Raw genomic sequence first — 18,098 nt, 5'->3', positions numbered from 1 at the left:
AGGTCCTGAGATGGAGCCCTGGGCTCTCTGCTCAGCAGGCGCCTGCTCCCCACCCGCCCCTACTTATGATCTCTGTCTGTCAAGTAAATAAAAATAAATAAATAAATAATTTTTTAAAAAATCTTAAAAAAAAAAAAAAAGAAAGAAAGAAACCCTCTCAAATTATTCTTGGAGACAAGGGACAGAGCTGCAGGTAGCCAAACTCCTGTCTACCCTGCCCACTAGGGACTGACACGTCTGTAAGGAAGGAAAGGGCTTACTTAACTCCCAAATCCCATTACCTTCACCAAACCACTTGATAAAGGTATAAAAAATTTAAAACAAAAGGCTGTCCGTTTTATCAAAACCAAAGGTAGGATCCTAAAGCAGAGCTATATAGCCCATGTATTCCAGAAGGTAACTGGGTTTTTAATCTGTATTAACCTCTGTATTTTGGTAGCATTACCTTGATGCTGGTAGACTGCAGTTTCTGGAAAAAATATCTCTGAAACGAAAGAGGAACTTTCAGCAAGGAAATGATGGCATCGCAGAGGCATGCTGTATGCTGGGAGGGAAAAAAGAAACTAAGTCAAATGAAAATAAATTTCCAAATTTCATCCGCAAATGGTACTTTCAGGAAGAAGTTTAAAAAGTACAAATGGTCTTTTGAAGAACATTGCAAAGGTACATACCCATCAGGAAACAGGCAGACCACCAAATGTTTGCCAAATCATTCGTGTCAAGGAGTACAACTGCAGATTTTTACTTTAAAGTATATTTAATAAAAAGTGAAATATAGGAGAAAATCTTGCAGGCCAAATAATGGATAAATTGTGCATTTCTGTAGCATTAGAGCTATTGGGTATAGTATTATATAATTAGTGTAGATACTACAATATAGGGTCACTTTCTTACGGTAAAGTAGGATCAAGAACATATGATAAGGAAGCCAGCACAGTACACGGATGTCTGAGGCCTAACACCAAACCTTGGTTTTGGTTTTGGGGAGCCTTGCTGCCTTGTTCTTCCCTCCCATATCCAGAGGGTGGCTTCCCTGTCCTTGTGGCCAGGGTCCCTGGAGAATGAGCGATGGTAGAAACTTATTGGAATTCTGAGTAAGAGCGGCTATACAGTTCTACTCCACAGAACTCTGAAATTTCAGTAAGAGGATCTTACTTCAAAAATCCATTTCACAAACTTAACTGAGTTTTGAAACTCCCAGAAAAGCTGCAGAAGAGAATCACCACAATGAATCCTTTGAGGCTTTGTAAAGGGAGTCCTACAACTAGCGTTTAAGAGTTCTAAGATATTACACACATTTATCTATTTAAAACCACTTTATTGAGGTGCGGCTGACATACAAAAGCCTGTACCTATTTACTGTATCCAACTTGATGAGTGGAGATGAGTATCACCCGTGACACCGCCAAAGATATACTACAGAGGTCACCCAGGCCAATCCTCAATTTTGCTGATGACACAGGTCACCCAGACGGCAGGGGGACAAGCTGGAACTAGAACCTAGGTTGTTTCTTAGTTTGATGACTTCGTTCTATTTCACCAACGATTCACCAGCTTAGCAGATGAAAACCTACAGAGCCGTCAGAACACGTGTAACTCTGGGGGACCCAGAACTATTCCGGTTGGTCTACCCTCCTCAGTCTACTGCCTCAGTCTACTTCCCCATCAGCGGCCCCAAAGCACCTCAGGGTGAAAACCACTCTACCCTGAGGCCTGCCCTTCCAAGCTCCTGATGCCAAGCAGTGTGCCCCCGAGTTGCCTCTGTTGTAAACAATTTTGAACAGTTGGGCATTAAGGCTGCACACGGGCAGATCCCACCCTTACTGGTTTCAGGGTGCTGAACACTTTGTGTCCAACAGGCCCATGATACAAATGGCAGATCTGTTACTTGAGAAAACCACAACATAGATTCCAACACGTTGTGTCTCTTTCTTCAGGTTTAACTGCCAACGCAACATTATTCATCCTCCCGCAACAAGGGATCTGGGAAGCATTTGCAGGGACATCCTGCTAGGGGTGGAAGTCTGATGCCAAGAGTACTGGAGGAGAGACACCTCTTTCAAGGATGGACCAAAGCGGACCACAAATGACCTCAGGCTATTCCCTGGCAAAAAGGCACCATTCACCCTTTCAAAAGAATGGATGCAGATTTTACAATTACAGGGACAGTGCAGAGGGCCTCAGGCCACCGGCACCTGGGGCACACCTCCACGTCAGCAGCAGATGACCATACAGGAAGTGTCTGGAGACACGAAGTCCCATGCTATGGTTAGTAAACCAGCAGGACTAGCAGAGCACCAGCACTCTTCTTTGTTGAATCCGGCACTTTCCAGCCTTTGTATTTTTTGGTATTTAATCAATGTCTTGCAAAGATGTGTATATCTCCTTCAAAGATTATCTTTACTCTGTCCCTTAGCAACCAAATCTCAATGTCAAACTACCCCTGTTGATTCAGTTCAGCAAATATGTATCGACGATCGTATGCGGAAAGCGGTATATCCAGGAAAGTTCCCGTCCTGAAATCTAACTCTTCTGCAACACACCTTGTCAATTTCTTCTTACACACTTGATAAAAGGTGAGAGGACAGAGTGAGAAGAGTGGGAGCCAGAAGAGAGCTGCAGGGGATTTCAGCATCTAGCAGGGCGGGACAACTCCCCAGGGTGTGAGTTCAGAGACCTGGTCTTGCGGACTGAATGTCTGTATTCTCCCCACTCTTATTTTGAAGTCCGAGCTCCCAGTGTGTTGGTAATTAGAGGTGGGGCCCCATGATGAGATTAGTGTCCTTATAAGAAAAAAAGTGACCAGAGCTCCCTTTGTCTCCCTGGTCTGAGCGCAGAGGGAGAAGGGGGAATGTGTAGAAGAGACCAGAGGGTCCTCGCCAGGACCAAACTGGCTGCCACCTTGATTCTGGACTTTCCAGCCCCCACAACTAGGAGAAAGAAGTGTCTGTCGTTCAAGCCACCCAGTCTAGAGGGATTTTCGCGTAGGAGCCCGAGCTGACTTGAGACACTGGGGAATGCCCAGACAGGGAGGAGAAAATCTGGGTGAGTGTGTGTCAGTCTGTCCTGTGGTGGAAAAGACTGAAGAAAGAACAGAAGAAAGAGCTCAACAGGCCCCAGGGCCGCAGAGATTCAGCAGGCCAAAGGGGAAGCAGTGCACCAAAGGACATCGGTGGCATCCCCTGGCAGAAGTGATTCATTGCCAGGTAGACAATGAGCCTCGTTCTTTGTTTCCATGGGCCAGTGGTTCTCAACCCCGGTGGCAGGACAGCATCACCTGGGAGTCTTGAGACATACTAACGTCTGGCCCTCAACAGCAGAGATTCAGAGTTAACTGATCTGGAGTAGGGCCTGGGTCCTGACGTGTTTTTTAAAAAGCTTCCAAAGTGATTCTAGTGTGTAGCCAGGGTTGACAACTATTGCAATTTCAGCTAAACTGTAAAAAAGGGGGGCGGAGGGGAAGAAGTCTTCTTTGTGCTCTGCGCGAGGAGATTTGACCCATTACTCTACGTGTGCAGCAGCCGCAGAGTGCCAAGCACCGCCATGGACGGCGATGCTGCGAGGCAGGTATGAGCGCAGCCCTGTTTGTTACAAAACCGGCATGGAAACCAGCAGACAGGTGAGCTGACTGAAGTCACAGGGTTAGGAAGTGCCCGAGTTGGATAAAAACCCACGTCTGTGTCATAAAAACTCAATGAAACAAACGCCACTTGCCATGTAAGAAACAGGGGTGCATTTCCGATCGAGCGAGTCCACTTCCTCCAAGACACGATTGTACACAGACATCATTCTCCGCTCATACTCGCTGTCCGCGCGCGCAGCTCCAGCAGACCCAGACTCCTGGAAACTGAGGTCACATCAGTAGCGATTAATCAACCAAAACAGTCACCATCTTAATGTCTAAACATGTCAGACACTTTCTACATATACTCATTTATTTGGTAAAACAACGACGTACGCACCGCTGTTCCCATTTTACAGATGAGCCAACTGAGGCTTGAAGGCCTTAAGTGACTTGCTTTCAGTCACGTAACTAGTAAGTATCAAGCCCGGAATTCACACCCAGACCTGACTTCAAATTATGTAAGGTTGATCACTTTGGTTGTTAGGTAGTAGAAAAATACTTTGCCCTTGCCTCTGCCATGAGGTGAAGGAGACCCAAGACATTTGAAAAGGTAACAAGCAGCATAAAGCCCGCAGGCTAAGTTACCCTGAAGATATATAAATAAAAGATCAGAATGTGGAGGGAGTGGGGAATGCCATGGAAGAGATGGATCCTGAACAAACCACTGAGCAAGCAGGTCGGATAAGATGTGGAGAGACGTGTGGTGGGTGCTCAGGGCTGCGGAAATGGCATGAATCCAGAGCACAGATAGGGAAGGCACGGGAATGTTCAGGAGGGAGCGAGCACATAGAACATGCTGGGCAAGTTTGACCTAGACTTCTTCCTTCTTCCTCTACTGCCTCATACCCCAAAAAGTATTTCTGAAAGTATTTCTTTTTTTTTTTTAAGAATTTATTTATTTGACAGAGAGATCATAAGTAGGCAGAGAGGCAGGCAGAGAGAGAGAGAGGGAAGCAGGCTCCCCCTGATCAGAGATCCCGATTCGGGGCTCAATCCCAGAACCCTGAGATCATGACCTGAGCCAAAGGCAGAGGCTTAAACCACTGAGCCACCCAGATGCCCCTGAAAGTATTTCTAAGTGAGAAAAGAAAGCAAAGCTTTTGTGTTCTAACGAAACTTCCACGCGAGTACTTGCAAAGGCAGTATAGGGACTTCAGCCACACTGGGCATCCGACTGTTCTTATTCTTTCCTTATTACCCTTTTAACACCTACTGTGTGTGTTAAAAGGCACCACGAAGGCACTTCCCCTAGGTACCTTATACAGGTTATTCCCTACACCTGTCACAAGCACTCCACGGCACAGGCATCCTTGGTTGCCTGTAGTCCACGCACATGTGGCTTGGGGAGATGAAATTCCAGGCATATATTTCTACAGCTAGAGTGAATGCTAAAGGAGTCATCATGTTCATAACTGCTTGGCTCCCAAGCTTTGCTCCCTGCTCTGTACTGTACCTCAAGCTCCAATAAGACCTGAACCTCATTTATATGACTCTAAGAAAAACTCTACACACAAAGCATAAAGAAATTTAAATCTTTTATATCTGCTACTAAGAGGGTCTAAATTCAGAATACACTGCCCTACCTATAAAGATTCATTTACTCAAAAAATACACTTCGTTGAGATATGTTATAAAAGCACAGGAACACAGCTATCCGAAATACCCCCTTCTAGTCAATTCCCACTTCTGACCCAAGGCAACCATAGGTGTGTTTTCTATCACTATAAATAGGATGTTTCCTGTTATTTCATATAAAAAGAGTCCCAAAGCATGCACTATTTTGTGTCTGGTTTCCTTCACAGCATGTTTTTGACAGTCATTCGTGTGTTTTGCATGTATCAATAGGTCGTTCATCTTTATTGCTGAGTAGTTTTCCATCGTATGGATGTAATGGATGTATGAGTTTATCCATTCACCTGCTGAGAGGCATCTGGATCTTTACAGTTTCTGTTATTACAAATTAAGCTGCAATGAAATTTTACATAGGAAATTTTACATTTCTATGTGGAAATATGTACTAGTCATATGATAACTGCCAACAGTTTCCCAACGTGGCTGAGCTGAATCATTTTGTATTCCCCAAATGGTAGGAAGTCAAGCTCCTCCACACCCTAATACTGGACATTGAAGGTCTTTTTAATTTTAGCCATTTTATTGGGTGTTCGTAGGTATCTCATTGTGATTTTAATTTGCATTTCTCTGATGCCTAATGATGTTAAGCATTGTTTGCTTATCGGACATTAGCATATCTCCTTTTTTGAAACATCTGTACAAACCTGTCAATTTGTAAAAACTGCATTATCTTGAGTTGTGTGTTCTTAATATCCTGAATACGAGTCCTCTGATAGAATATATTTGATAATATTTTCTCCCCATCTGTGACCTGTCTTTTCATTTTCTTAATGGCATCTTCCGAACAGCAGAAATTTAAAAATTTAAGTTCAATTTAGCAAATTTTTATCTTCTGGTAACTGCTATTTGTATCCCAAGAAATCTCTACTGACCTCCAGGTCATGAAGACTTTCTCCAATGTAGTCTTCCAGAAAGTTTACAGTTTTATCTTTTATATTTTGGTCTATGATATATTCAGAATTAATTTTTCTGTATGGTGTGAGGCAAGGTCAAGATTTTCCGCCCCCCCTCCATATAGATAAACTAGCTATCCTAGCGTCACTCATTGAAAAAAATTATCCTTTCCCTATTGAATTATCTTGGTATCATGGTCAAAAATCAAATGTTTACATATGTGAGTGCTCTCTCCATATTTTGGGCTCTCTATTCTATAATCAAGCTAATATTGCACTGTCTTAATCACTACAGCTTTATAGTAAAACTTGAAATGTTTGTTAAGTCCTCCACTTCAGCTTTTCTCCTTTATTCTACAATATGGTGAGTTACCCTGTTTGATCTTCTATTGTTAACCTGGTGTTCCTGGGATAAAACCTACTTGGTTTTGATGTACTATCTTTTGTATATTCCTGGATTCAATTTCTACATGCTTTCTTAAAGATCTTTATACCTGTGTTCATGAAGAGCTATTGTTATTCCCTCATTATGGCTTTTAATAGCTACAGGATTTGGATTGGTACTCTTACTTGACTTCTGATATTGGTAATTCATGTTCCTTTACTGCTCAGACTAGCTAGTATTATCAGTTTTTTTTTTTTTTAAAGATTTTATTTTATTTATTTGACAGAGAGAGATCACAGTAGACAGAGACAGGCAGAGAGAGAGAGAGAGGGAAGCAGGCTCCCCACCTAGCAGAGAGCCCGATGTGGGACTCGATTCCAGGATCCCGAGATCATGACCCGAGCCGAAGGCAGCGGCTTAACCCACTGAGCCACCCAGGCGTCCCTAGTATTATCAGTTTTATTGATCTTTTCAAAGAACCAGATTTGAATTTCACTGGTTTTCTCACTATTTATTTCTCATGCACTGATTACTGTTTATATTTTTGTTATTTCTTTCATTCAAATTATTTTGAGCTTAATTTGCTTTTTTTCTAGCTTCAGATAAGGCAGAAATTTAGATCACTGATTTTAAACTTTCTTTTTCTGTTATAAAACAAAACAAAACATCTAAAGCTATCAATTTCCCTCTAAGCTCTGCTTTAGCTGCATCCCACAAGTTTTGATAGGTGGTTTTCTCATTTTCATTCAGTTTAACATATTCTCTAATTTCCCTTCTGATTTGACCAACTGGGTTATTCAGAAGTCTTATTTAATTCTAAATATGTGGGGATTTTCTAGAGATTATTTTTGTTAGTCCATTCTAATTTGTCAGATAACATATTCTATATGATTTCAATGCTTTAAAATTTGAGATTTGCTTTCTATCCTAGCATATGGTTTATCTCATTAAATGTTCTAAATGCACTTGAAAAGAACACATGTGCTGCTGTTGGTAAAAACATGTCAATTAGATCAAAATAATTGGTGGTGTTGTTAAAGTCTTCCATATCTTAAGAAATTTTCTGACAAGTTATTCTATCAATTGCTCAGAGGGAAATGCTGGGAACTTTGTAATCATGGATTTATTTTTCTTTCAGTTCTGCTTTGCTTTTTTTCTTCTTCAGTTTTTGCTTCATGTATTTGGAAGATCTGTTACTTTGTACATAAATATTTAGAATTATGTCTTCTTGACCCTTCTGGTGTTTCTTCTGAATGCTCTCAGTGTTTAATAAGGTCTCTCCATTTGGCTAGTTGGAACTCGAACATTTCTCAGACATGTGTGGGCTCTGGGAACTTATAGTATGTGTGAGCTTACATGTATGAGCTCTGTTCAGCTTACAGCTTCCTGGTAATTATTCTTTCCCTTGTAGTTTTTTGCCTGGCCTTGGGGAGTTGCACCTTACGTATGTGTACCTTAGCATTCAGCCGAAGATTCATAGCCTGTGAAATTTCTGGAAGTCTTTCCTGGGGAAGCGTCTTCCTCTCTCCTGTATTCTGGCCTGCAAAATCTGGCTTCTTCTGGTTCCCTGAACCCTGTTCCCTATCTCTTCAACTAAGCAAGACCGCCAGGTTCTGCTTTGGTTACTCCTCCCTGAGAGGCAGTCTAAAAAGTGCCTCCAGGGAGAGGAACAGGAAGACTCTTATAGGGTTTATCTTACTTACTTCCCTCCTCTGAGGGATTACATTCCTGAGTTTCCTATCGCCCAACATCTGAAAAGAGTTAATGTATATGTTTTATCCAGGTTTTAGCTGTTTGCAATAAAAGTCCAGTCTTAGTTACTGTGTCACTGTTGCAAATTGTTCCCTTACCTTTTAGGCAGTAGCGCAAAGACTAAGCACAAAGGAATCATACAGAGCAAATAAAAAGCTACAGTAGAAAAATGCATTGGACAACGTTCTCAAAATACTTCTTTTTGATAATTCTAAAAAGTTGGGATGAGGCAATCATATTCATAATTATAAACATCTGCCATGTCCTAATCCGTATTTACTGTTACTGGCTTAGGCACTATGTTAGGTGCCAGAGATAAGAAAACAAGGTCTTTTCCCCTCAAAAAGCTCCTAGGCTATGAAAAAGATGGACAGATTAGTGAAATACTAATGTTATGCCTCACTCTTGGGGTTTCTTAGCTGCTAGTCTTTATTTGGAAAGTGCAGAATATAACATCAAGAACAGAAGTTTTAGAAGGAATCCACCACACTCTGCGGTTGTATACTATTGTGGATGAAACCCAAAGAACACTCTTTCAAGGTGCAAGATTTCCTCTCCAGTTTTCCCCTGCTATGAAGAGCAGAGGCTAAGGGAATAGGTTTGGAGGATAAGAGGGGAAGGAGAGGAGTGAAAAAAAGTGGCAGGAAGGACAGAGAGTGAGAGGGTAGCAAGTGTAAGCTGGCTGGGTAACTCCCTTCACCCCATCCCTGCTGACTATGCACCCAATCCAGTAAAAAGTCAGTCAAGAAAAACACTTATTTATACTTATTAAGCCAATCAAGAGTACAATGGTATCTGGGTGCTAAGAAGTAAATTGAGTATGCCACAGTAGAAATGGTGTGGTCCTCGAAGCATCAATTAACTGGCAAGGATTCTATAAAGTACATGGAGGTTTAAGAACATTTTGAAACTTAAAAGGAAAGGTTTTTGTTTGTTTGTTTGTTTTTAAACAAGCACTGCAAGTCTGGAGAGAAAATGAACACTGATGAAAACAGGATAAAAGGAAAAATAAGCAAATATTATATTAAAATGGATTGGTTGAATGGGGACAAAGATAGCCAAGTGGCCTAGTCTGAGAGTAGGCAGAACTTTAAAAAAGAAGCAAGGATCTTCCTATTGTCCTGAAAAGAAATTGTAAGTCAATGCTTTAGGGTAGAGAAATCTCTGGTTTGTTGATTATATTCTCTTTGAGAAAGCTGACCTTGGAACCACAGGCCTTACTAAATTGGAAATTATAGATAGTTGAAAATGCACATTCCAAAATAGAACTGTAATGGAAAAAAAAAAGGATCATTCTTTAATAAAATATTTTGAATAATTAGTTAATGGGAGAGGAGAGAAGAATATTAATAAAGCAAAACAGGAATATCTTTTTAAGAAGTCAAAGAATAAAAAATTCAAGCTTAATTATTAACCCAATTTTTCACACCAAAATTTAGTTATAGTATACAAGAAGAAAATATTCAAATTCAAAGAATTTCTTCCCAGTTATTTTTTCCAAGTCAATGTTTTAAAAAAAAAAGGGAGTGGGGCACCTGGGTGGCTCAGTCAGTTAAGTGTCCTACTCTTGATTTCAGCTCAGGTCTGGATCTCGGGGTCCTGAGATTTAGCCCCGCCTCAGGGTCCACACTTGGTGGGGGAGTCTGTTTGAGACCCTTTCTCCCTTCTCTCTAAAATAAATAAATAAATCTCCCCCCCACCCCACCAAAAAAAAGGGCAGAGGTAAATAAGCCATGGAATCAGAAAAAACAAGTTTTGTCACTAGGTGTGTGACCTCAGGCAAATACTAACAAAGTCCCTCTTCTCTGTTCTTCCATAATACCTCTCCCAAAACACATATAATACCTCTTCCAAATCATGTGTTGTGATAACTAGGTAAGGTAACACTGGAAAATATACTTTAATGTAAACTATTATTAGAAATACCTTGCTGATTCTGGGTCCAAAATCAGGGCTTCTATTGCATGAGATATCAGTAAACAGCTCTGCTGCTGTCTGGGTTAGTGTTAAGGTTATACAAGAAAACAGAGAAATCCACGTAGACTTTTTATTACCGGAATATCAAGTCAAAATGAGGACTATATTTTTAGTTATGGAAACCATATATTATGAAATCAAGTAGTTTGAGACTTCATTATTTCTTTTTCCTTTTTAAGGGATATATGTTGTTTATAATAGTGATTCTTAAATTCTGCTCCAGGAAGAGTACTTCAGAGGCTGCCTAATGTGGGAAGGGGGAACCGAGCAGCAGGCTCCGTGATTCAATCACAGAAACTGTTCTCCTCTGCTCCGATGGAGGAGTTTCCGTGATAAAAGTTAAAAGCAACAACAATAAAAATGGTCTGTAGTTACTCCAGAGATTCTGAAGCTGGGGGCTCCAGGGATCTGGTAACCCTCCTGGGACGATGTAAAGGTGGCGGGGTGTGTGCAGAAATGCATTTTGTAGAGGAAAGGGTCCATAGCATTCACTAGGTTTTTACTTAGAGAACTAAAGTGCCAAGCACTACTGATGGATAGTTTCCACAACTTAAAAACAATGTATCTCTTCTCTCCTTTCAAAAAGGATTTGAGGCTGCTAATAAAATATGAAGAGCTCAAAGAGGAGGACTTAAGAAACCAGAGTGACGACTGCAACTAGAGATCACTAATGGAAGGTGACAGGAACCAGGGTATTCACCATGAAGAAGACAGAGGTAACAAAAGAGAGAATGGTTTTCTGGGGAGAAAATGTGTTGCCTTCTCCAGTGTAGCTCAAGCGAGCACAAAGTATGCAACACTGGTGGGACCTGGGTTTGGGAGGCTCGTCCTAGTGGTGGAGAAAGACCACCACTGAGTCACCCACTTTTTAAAAAAAGTCCAGTTGAAATTAAAAAGTAAAATGATACCACTCATACTAGATTTCAAAAGAGAAGTTATTAATTATAATAAATTTATAGGCGTATCTAAACATACATATTTTCAGTTAAGCATATCTAGAGCATTTACTCTACGTTTAAAAGAATACTTCCAGAGAACGAGAAACACGGAAGCAGCTTAGGATACAGTTCCACATTCCTCAACGTTGCCGAATCAGCATCAAAAGACGCCTGATAGAGATCCCCATATCGAGAAGCAAGGCTTCGGAATTCTTCCATGGACTGTTTCATCTAAAAAGAGGGAAAAGATCAATTACAAGGAACATGCTATCATTATTATATAATGATATACCACATAAACCAAACATAAAAAAAAAAAACCAAACTATCCTCAAACAATCAAATCCAAAAAGTAGTTCAATGCTTTCCATTTCCATTCCATTCATGCTTATAAACTTTGTTAAATAAAATTAACAAAGATGGGAAATGAAATTCTAAAGGTTCACAAAATTACAGTAATAATACACATGACACACAGAAACAAAAAGCCCTGCTTTTTTAGCTTCAATTAAAACACTAAAACAATGAAAACAGATAAATACATAGAATCCAGTGAGACATCATCAGTCATTTTGTCATTCTAATAAAACATCAAGCCTGTTTTTGGCAGTACAGATGAGTTAAGCATCTGATGGTTAATGTCCATTAGTCAAGCAGCTGATTTTGAAATTTCAGGATTTTTCATCTCACGACTAACCTCAAAAACCTCTAAAGTATAAATAAAAACTGCACCGAAAATAAAGTGAAGACACACCTGATTGGAGATGCGACCACACCTCTGAAGGTCATTCCCTAAGGTCATGGCAATTGTTGTGGCAATTGCTGGTGGGGGGCTTGTCTTGAGGCTATTACAAGTACAGATAAGTTGAGAGAAGGCTTGTAGAAGGTCAATCCTGAGTTTTACAAATTCACACTGAAAACTTAAAGGATTCAGTGGTGTACTGGCAGCCTGGGGGGAAAAAAGATATATATGAGACAAAAGTAAATAGAACAGCCAGATGGTACCATACACAAAGTATTCGTCACCGTCTGAGAAAAAGAGCAGTAGTTCTAACACGGATTGATAAACACCTACGTTGTTAAGAGAAACAACGAAGTATTAGAAAGAAAAACTTATTAGCATCAGCTGTGAAAGACTGTATGTCTCATCCATATTCAGGTTCCTTACGCCCTACACTCACGAAGACCCCACAGCATCTGGGTTGGCTAGATTATCACCAGTAAGATATCATTTGAGGGACACTTCAAGGACATCATCAGTCTTCCAAAACCCCCTTCATCACCAGCTTCCTACCTTTCTAACCTGAAATTCTCATCACTGGAATCATTGACAGGATTTTTCAAAGCTGGGAGTGGGGAGGAAAGAAAGATAAGGACGGGAGAAATACAGTGGTTGACAGTCACGTGTTGCCTCATGGCTGTGGTTTTCCATTGTGAGCACAGATTAATTTTAAAAAGAATTTCTGAGCAGACACACACACGGAGAGGCTACCAAGGAAGAACAGCTTATAACGCACAAATAAGTTTCAGCGAGGAGGAGAGGCGCCAGCGCTGAGTCTGGGATAGCAAAGAGCAGCATCAGCTAGGCCGACGGGGCAAGGAATGTAAGTCAAGCTGGTGTGGGCAGAGAGCTAGGACCACCTTTATCTACTCAGCAACTACTCTGGCAGAGATCCTAGCATGGTGCTTTCAACAAAAGGCGTACCAAAAATCTGCTGAACTAACATAAATGGAAATAGTGAAAACAATTTTCTTCTCCCGTAGGACGAGCTTAAAACATGCTGATGCCCTTTGCGCCTCAGATACTACTTAACACTATTCTTTTAGCAGGAGGGCAAGGCCATTTGACTTTGGGTTCCCAGAAGTGGGTTACGGTATTACCATTTGGCCAAGTACCACATATTGACCTTATGGTAAGTTGTGTTATTTGGTAGCACTCATATTTTACACTGTGAAATAATTAGCTACTCCCTATAGCCTTTATAAGAACATACACCTGCTCTAGTATCCTTCTCAAATTACAATGCCCCCGATGACTGATATATATATATATATATGCTACATATAAATAGAGTTGTATGAGCTAGAGGTAATAACTGTACTCGAAATATTGAATTCTGTGATTTTCACACTTTCAGGATGCCTGTTCCAATCATGAAACAGCACAGACCAGGAGATTAAAGAGAACATTTTAATTGCTTTTAATTCCTTGGAGATTTAATTGCTCTTCTAAGAAGGTGGACTGCCCCTCTTCTGCCCTGTAAGCTGCTACCCGCTATTTTCACTTTACTGCTTGTCAGTGACTTTACAACGGTCAGGGATACAAGGAGGTGTATACAGGACTGTTCTATAAATACACTACAGACTATCTGACCAGACAAAAACCCCGGCCATCTTGTCCTAACACACACTACAAAACTGAAAGAGAAGCAAGATGTAGTTATAATGAGGGAGATTTACTGCAACTCTGGATTTATTTTTGAGTATCTTATTGATGATGTAAGAGGGAAACTCTAAAAGTGACTGTGCGTCTTGCTTGTGTTAGGCTGAAGAAAAGCAAGGCTAGGTAGAGTATACATGTTCAAAAGAACATGGAGGAGACAGATTTGTCCTATCGAAGACTTTAAAATGTAATACCGTCTGTAGAAGAAAATGTCTAAGAAATAAAGTTTAGATTATGGCTGTTATGAATAATGCCAATGAGAAATAAAAAGGATATTATTTACTTTTCTTTGTATTGAAGCTAAAGCGTAAACACAGGTTGGGAATCTAAGGTTAGCAGGTAAAAAAAAACCTGTATGTGATCAGTATCACCCTTGAAACTTTCTCAGGGAGGAATTATTTTCAATGAATCCAACACAGGCAGGTGAAGGAGCAACAAACTCAGAGCTAATGCTTGTTCTGGGTTATCAGCTAATTGAGAAGATATATCCCTACTATTTGGATTGCTATTTTGCTTCCCCATTATTTTTAAATAACTATTTTTCCCTTTCCTTCCATTTTTTCTTGTTCGTTCTTTCTTTCTTTTCCTCTAAACATATTAAGTTAAATCCTTTTTTCCTCCTCAAGATTTATTTATTATTTGAGGGAAAGAGTGTGAGCGTTATGCATGCAAGTGGGGGGCGGACCCGAGAGAGAGAGAGAGAGAGAGAGAGAGAGAATGAATCTCAATAGACTGCCACTGAGAGCAGAGCCTGATGCAGGGCTTGATGCAGGGCTGGATGCAGGGCTGGGTCTCATGACCTTGAGATCACCACCTGAGCTGAAATCAAGAGTTGGATGCTAAACTGACTGAGCCACCCAGGCGCCCCAAAGTTAAATCTGTTAGACAAGCATATGATGCTACTTCACGGAACTTCTGATTTGTAGTACATATCCATTTTCTAAATGGAACTACCTAAAGAAATCAACATGGCTAAAAAGAAATTTACCTGATGAGCTCAGTTAAAAAAAGTGTGTGTGTGTGTTCGAGCACACCCAGTGGGAAAGAACACACACCAACCAAGAGTAAACTATAATGTAAACCGATAACCATCATTCTACTTTTGTTACCCTAAGTCTGACTTCTTTAGATATCTCATAAAAGTGGACTCACATAGTATTTGCCTTCTTGCAACTGGCTCATTTTACTTAGTATAATCGCAGATTTTGAAAGAACAAGCCAAGCATAAAGCAATCGTGGACTAGACCATTTTAAACCAGCCCTCCTACTAACAACAGATGTGAAAACTGAATACAATATTAAGAACATAAATTTGAAAGCACCAAAGAGCTTATTAAGGCAAAAAGGATTTCGACGCCAAAAATCATGGAGAGATAGGAAATGCAAGGAGGTAAGACTGACATTTGGTGACATTTTCTCCCTTGAGATGTTTGCTAACTTGAAAGCTGCTCCTGAGAGTCTGAGAAGCTGAGCAGAAGTTTCAGCAGTCTCTTAAGAGGAGGAGGGAGGCTGAAGAAACACTTCAGACTTTTGGCTGTAACCTCAAAGGGCTACGCCCTAGGAGTCAGGAGAACCCAAAAACACACTGGCCCTCCCAAGACTGAAGCCTTGCTTAAATCAGTTCAGTACTCGGTTGGATCTTAGCCTAACTGCCTGCCAAAGGCAAAAGAAGATACATAAGGTCCTGGATGATGTAATCACTATAATTTTCATCCACATTGTCCAAAACCAAATTAAAAAAATAACAAAGCACACAAAAAAGACAAAATTCTCAAAAAAAAAAAAAAGACAAAATTCTCCAAAGCAAGTGGGGGAAAAAAAGTCAAAGACACAAACCACATAGATCCAGAAAACAGAACATAAGATACAAATTTTTAAAATAACTAGGATTAATATGCTAAAAGAAATTAAATGACAGGACAGAGAATCCTGGCAGAGAACTGGAAAATATAAAATAACCAAATGGAAATTCTGGAACTGAAAAAAACCCACAATAAGTGAAATTAAGAACTTAATGAATGGGTTTGACAGCAGATTAGACACAATGTAAGTTACTGAAGTGGAGAGTGTCTGGATGTCTCCATCAGTTAAGCGTGGACTCTCAGTTTTGGCTCAGGTCATGATCTCAAGAGTCTAGCCCCATGAGCCCCACAAGAGGCTCTGCGCTCAGAGCAGAGTTTACTTGAGATTCTCTCTCTCCCTCTGCCCCAGCCCCCTCTTTTCTCTCTAAAATAAATAAATAAATCTTTAAAAAAGAAAAAAAAAAAAGAATTACTGAAGTGGAAGATAGGTCAGAAGAAAAAAAATTAGAGTTAAGAATAGAGAGCTAAGGGTGCCTGGGTGGCTTAGTGGGTTAAGCTTCTGCCTTTGGCTCAAGTCCTGGTCTCAGGGTCCTGGGATCGAGCCCTGCATTAGGCTCTCTGCTGAGCAGGGAGCCTGCTTCCCCCTCTCTGCCTACTTGTGAGCTCTCTCTCTCTGTCAAATAAAAGAAAAATCTTAAAAAAAAAAAAAGAATAGAGAGATAAAAAGATGGAAGAGGCAGAAGAGAACATAAGAGATAAAAGAGACATGGTAAAGAGAGTTATCATCACCATATTTGGAGTCCCAAATGAGCAAGAAAGGGACAGAAGCAATAGCTAGAGACAACGACCGTATGTTTCAAAACTGATCAAAGTTATCAAGCCACAGATTCAAGAAGCACTATGAACCCCAAAAGGCATTCATAATGGTAAGAGTATAAGCTGAAAACTGCCAAATGGGCAGTTTTTGGCAGTATTTATGGGCAACTTTTGGCAGTATTTATCAAAGTATTTATCAAAGCTGAACCCAAGTATATCTCATGACACAGCACTACCATCCAGAAGAAATGTGCACTTTATACCAAAAGATGTGCGTTAAGAGTGTTCACAAATTACTCTGAATAGTCCCAACCTGGAAATAACCCAAATGTTCCCCAGTGATGAAAACGGATAAACAGATCGCTTGAACAGTCATCAAAAGAGTATCACAGAGCAATGAAAATGAATGAACTACCCCAACAGGCAACAAGGACAACAAAATGAATGACTCACACAAACAAAAAGTTGAGCAAAACAAGCTAGAATCACAAGAATACTGCATGATTCCCTAACTAATGATAAGCAACAGGGCAAGACTAATCTATAGTTTTAGAGATCGAAATAGTGCTTACGTCTGGGGAGAAGGGGAAGGGAGCATGCACTGGGGAAAAATTTCTTAAAAAACAGAAACCATAAGGAAGAAAGACCAATAAGACCACTACGTCTTAGACTACTAAGAATGGCTGTTCATCAAAAGACAGAAAATGGTGGGGGGGGGCCTACAAAATTAGATGGTATTTGCAACTCATATAACCTACAAAAATTAGTATCCAGAACACATAAGGAACTCTTATAAATCAACAAGACAGGGGTGCCTGGGTGGCTCAGTGTGTTAAAGCCTCTGCCTTCGGCTCAGGTCATGATCCCAGGGTTCTGGGATCAAGCCCCACGTCGGGCTTTCTGCTCTGCAGGGAGCCTGCTTCCTCCTCTCTTTCTGCCTGCTTCTCTGCCTACTTGTGATCTCTGTCAAATAAATAAATAAAATAAAAATTTAAATCAATAAGACAAACAATCTGCTAGGAAAATGAAAAAAACTTCAGTTAACAGAAAAAAGCCAAAACACAAACGGCCAAAATGAAAAAAAATGTTTAACTATTTCAAGAAAATGAAAAAGCAACTACTGAATGGGAGAAAATATTTACAAGTCCTTTATCTGTTAAGGGGCTAATATCCAAAAAATGTAAAGAACTCCTATAACTCAACAACAACAAAAAAACAAAACAAACAGCAATCTGTTTATAAAATTAGCGCTAGATCTGACTAGATATTTTTCCTGAGACATAAAGATAGCCAACAGGTACATGAAAAGATGCTCAACATCAGTAATCATCAGGGAAATGCAAATCACAGCCCTATCCTGTTAGAAAGGCCATCATCAAAAAGACAAGAACAAGTAAGTGTTGAGAATGTGGAGCAAAGGGAACTCCGGTGCACTGCTGGCGGGGATATACATTGGTGCAGCCCCTGAGGAGTATGGAGGTTCCTCAGAAAACTAAAAAGAGAACTACCTCATGATCCAATGACCCAGCAATTCCGCATCTGGGTATTCATCTGAAGAAATAAAAAACATTCTCCGAAAGACATACACATCCCCATGTTCGCTGCAGCATTATTCACAGTAGGTATGGAAACAACCTAAGTGTCGATCAACGATGAATGGAGAGAGACAATGTGGTATGCATAGGCAATGAAGTATTATTCAGCCATTATTCAGAAACTTTGCCTTCTGCAACAACACAGATGGACTTGAGGACATTATGGCAAGTTCAGACAAAGACAAAATCCGTGTCATCTCACTTATATGTGGAATAAAAAACCAAAAAAAATCCAAGCTC

The 18,098-nt window shown here is 40.3% G+C and overlaps 1 protein-coding gene across 2 annotated transcripts in view; it reads right to left on the bottom strand.

The window, feature by feature from the left end:
- Positions 1 to 18,098, bottom strand: part of INTS7 (integrator complex subunit 7) — a 91,482-nt gene that overhangs the window by 5,957 nt on the left and 67,427 nt on the right. For both annotated transcript variants that reach the window (XM_032862801.1, XM_032862802.1), the window contains 5 exons: positions 11,957 to 12,151; positions 11,330 to 11,433; positions 10,214 to 10,282; positions 3,715 to 3,847; positions 446 to 544 (listed from right to left, as the gene is read on the bottom strand). In XM_032862801.1, the coding sequence (XP_032718692.1) occupies positions 446 to 544; positions 3,715 to 3,847; positions 10,214 to 10,282; positions 11,330 to 11,433; positions 11,957 to 12,151 (600 nt within the window). The remainder of the gene's footprint in view (positions 1 to 445; positions 545 to 3,714; positions 3,848 to 10,213; positions 10,283 to 11,329; positions 11,434 to 11,956; positions 12,152 to 18,098) is intronic.

Source organism: Lontra canadensis, unplaced genomic scaffold (assembly GCF_010015895.1).
Source record: "Lontra canadensis isolate GAN:19392208 unplaced genomic scaffold, GSC_riverotter_1.0 scaffold24, whole genome shotgun sequence".
NCBI classification, from domain to species: domain Eukaryota; kingdom Metazoa; phylum Chordata; class Mammalia; order Carnivora; family Mustelidae; genus Lontra; species Lontra canadensis.
Note: the sequence above shows the minus strand (reverse complement) of the source record. Positions and strands in the feature narration are given on the sequence as shown.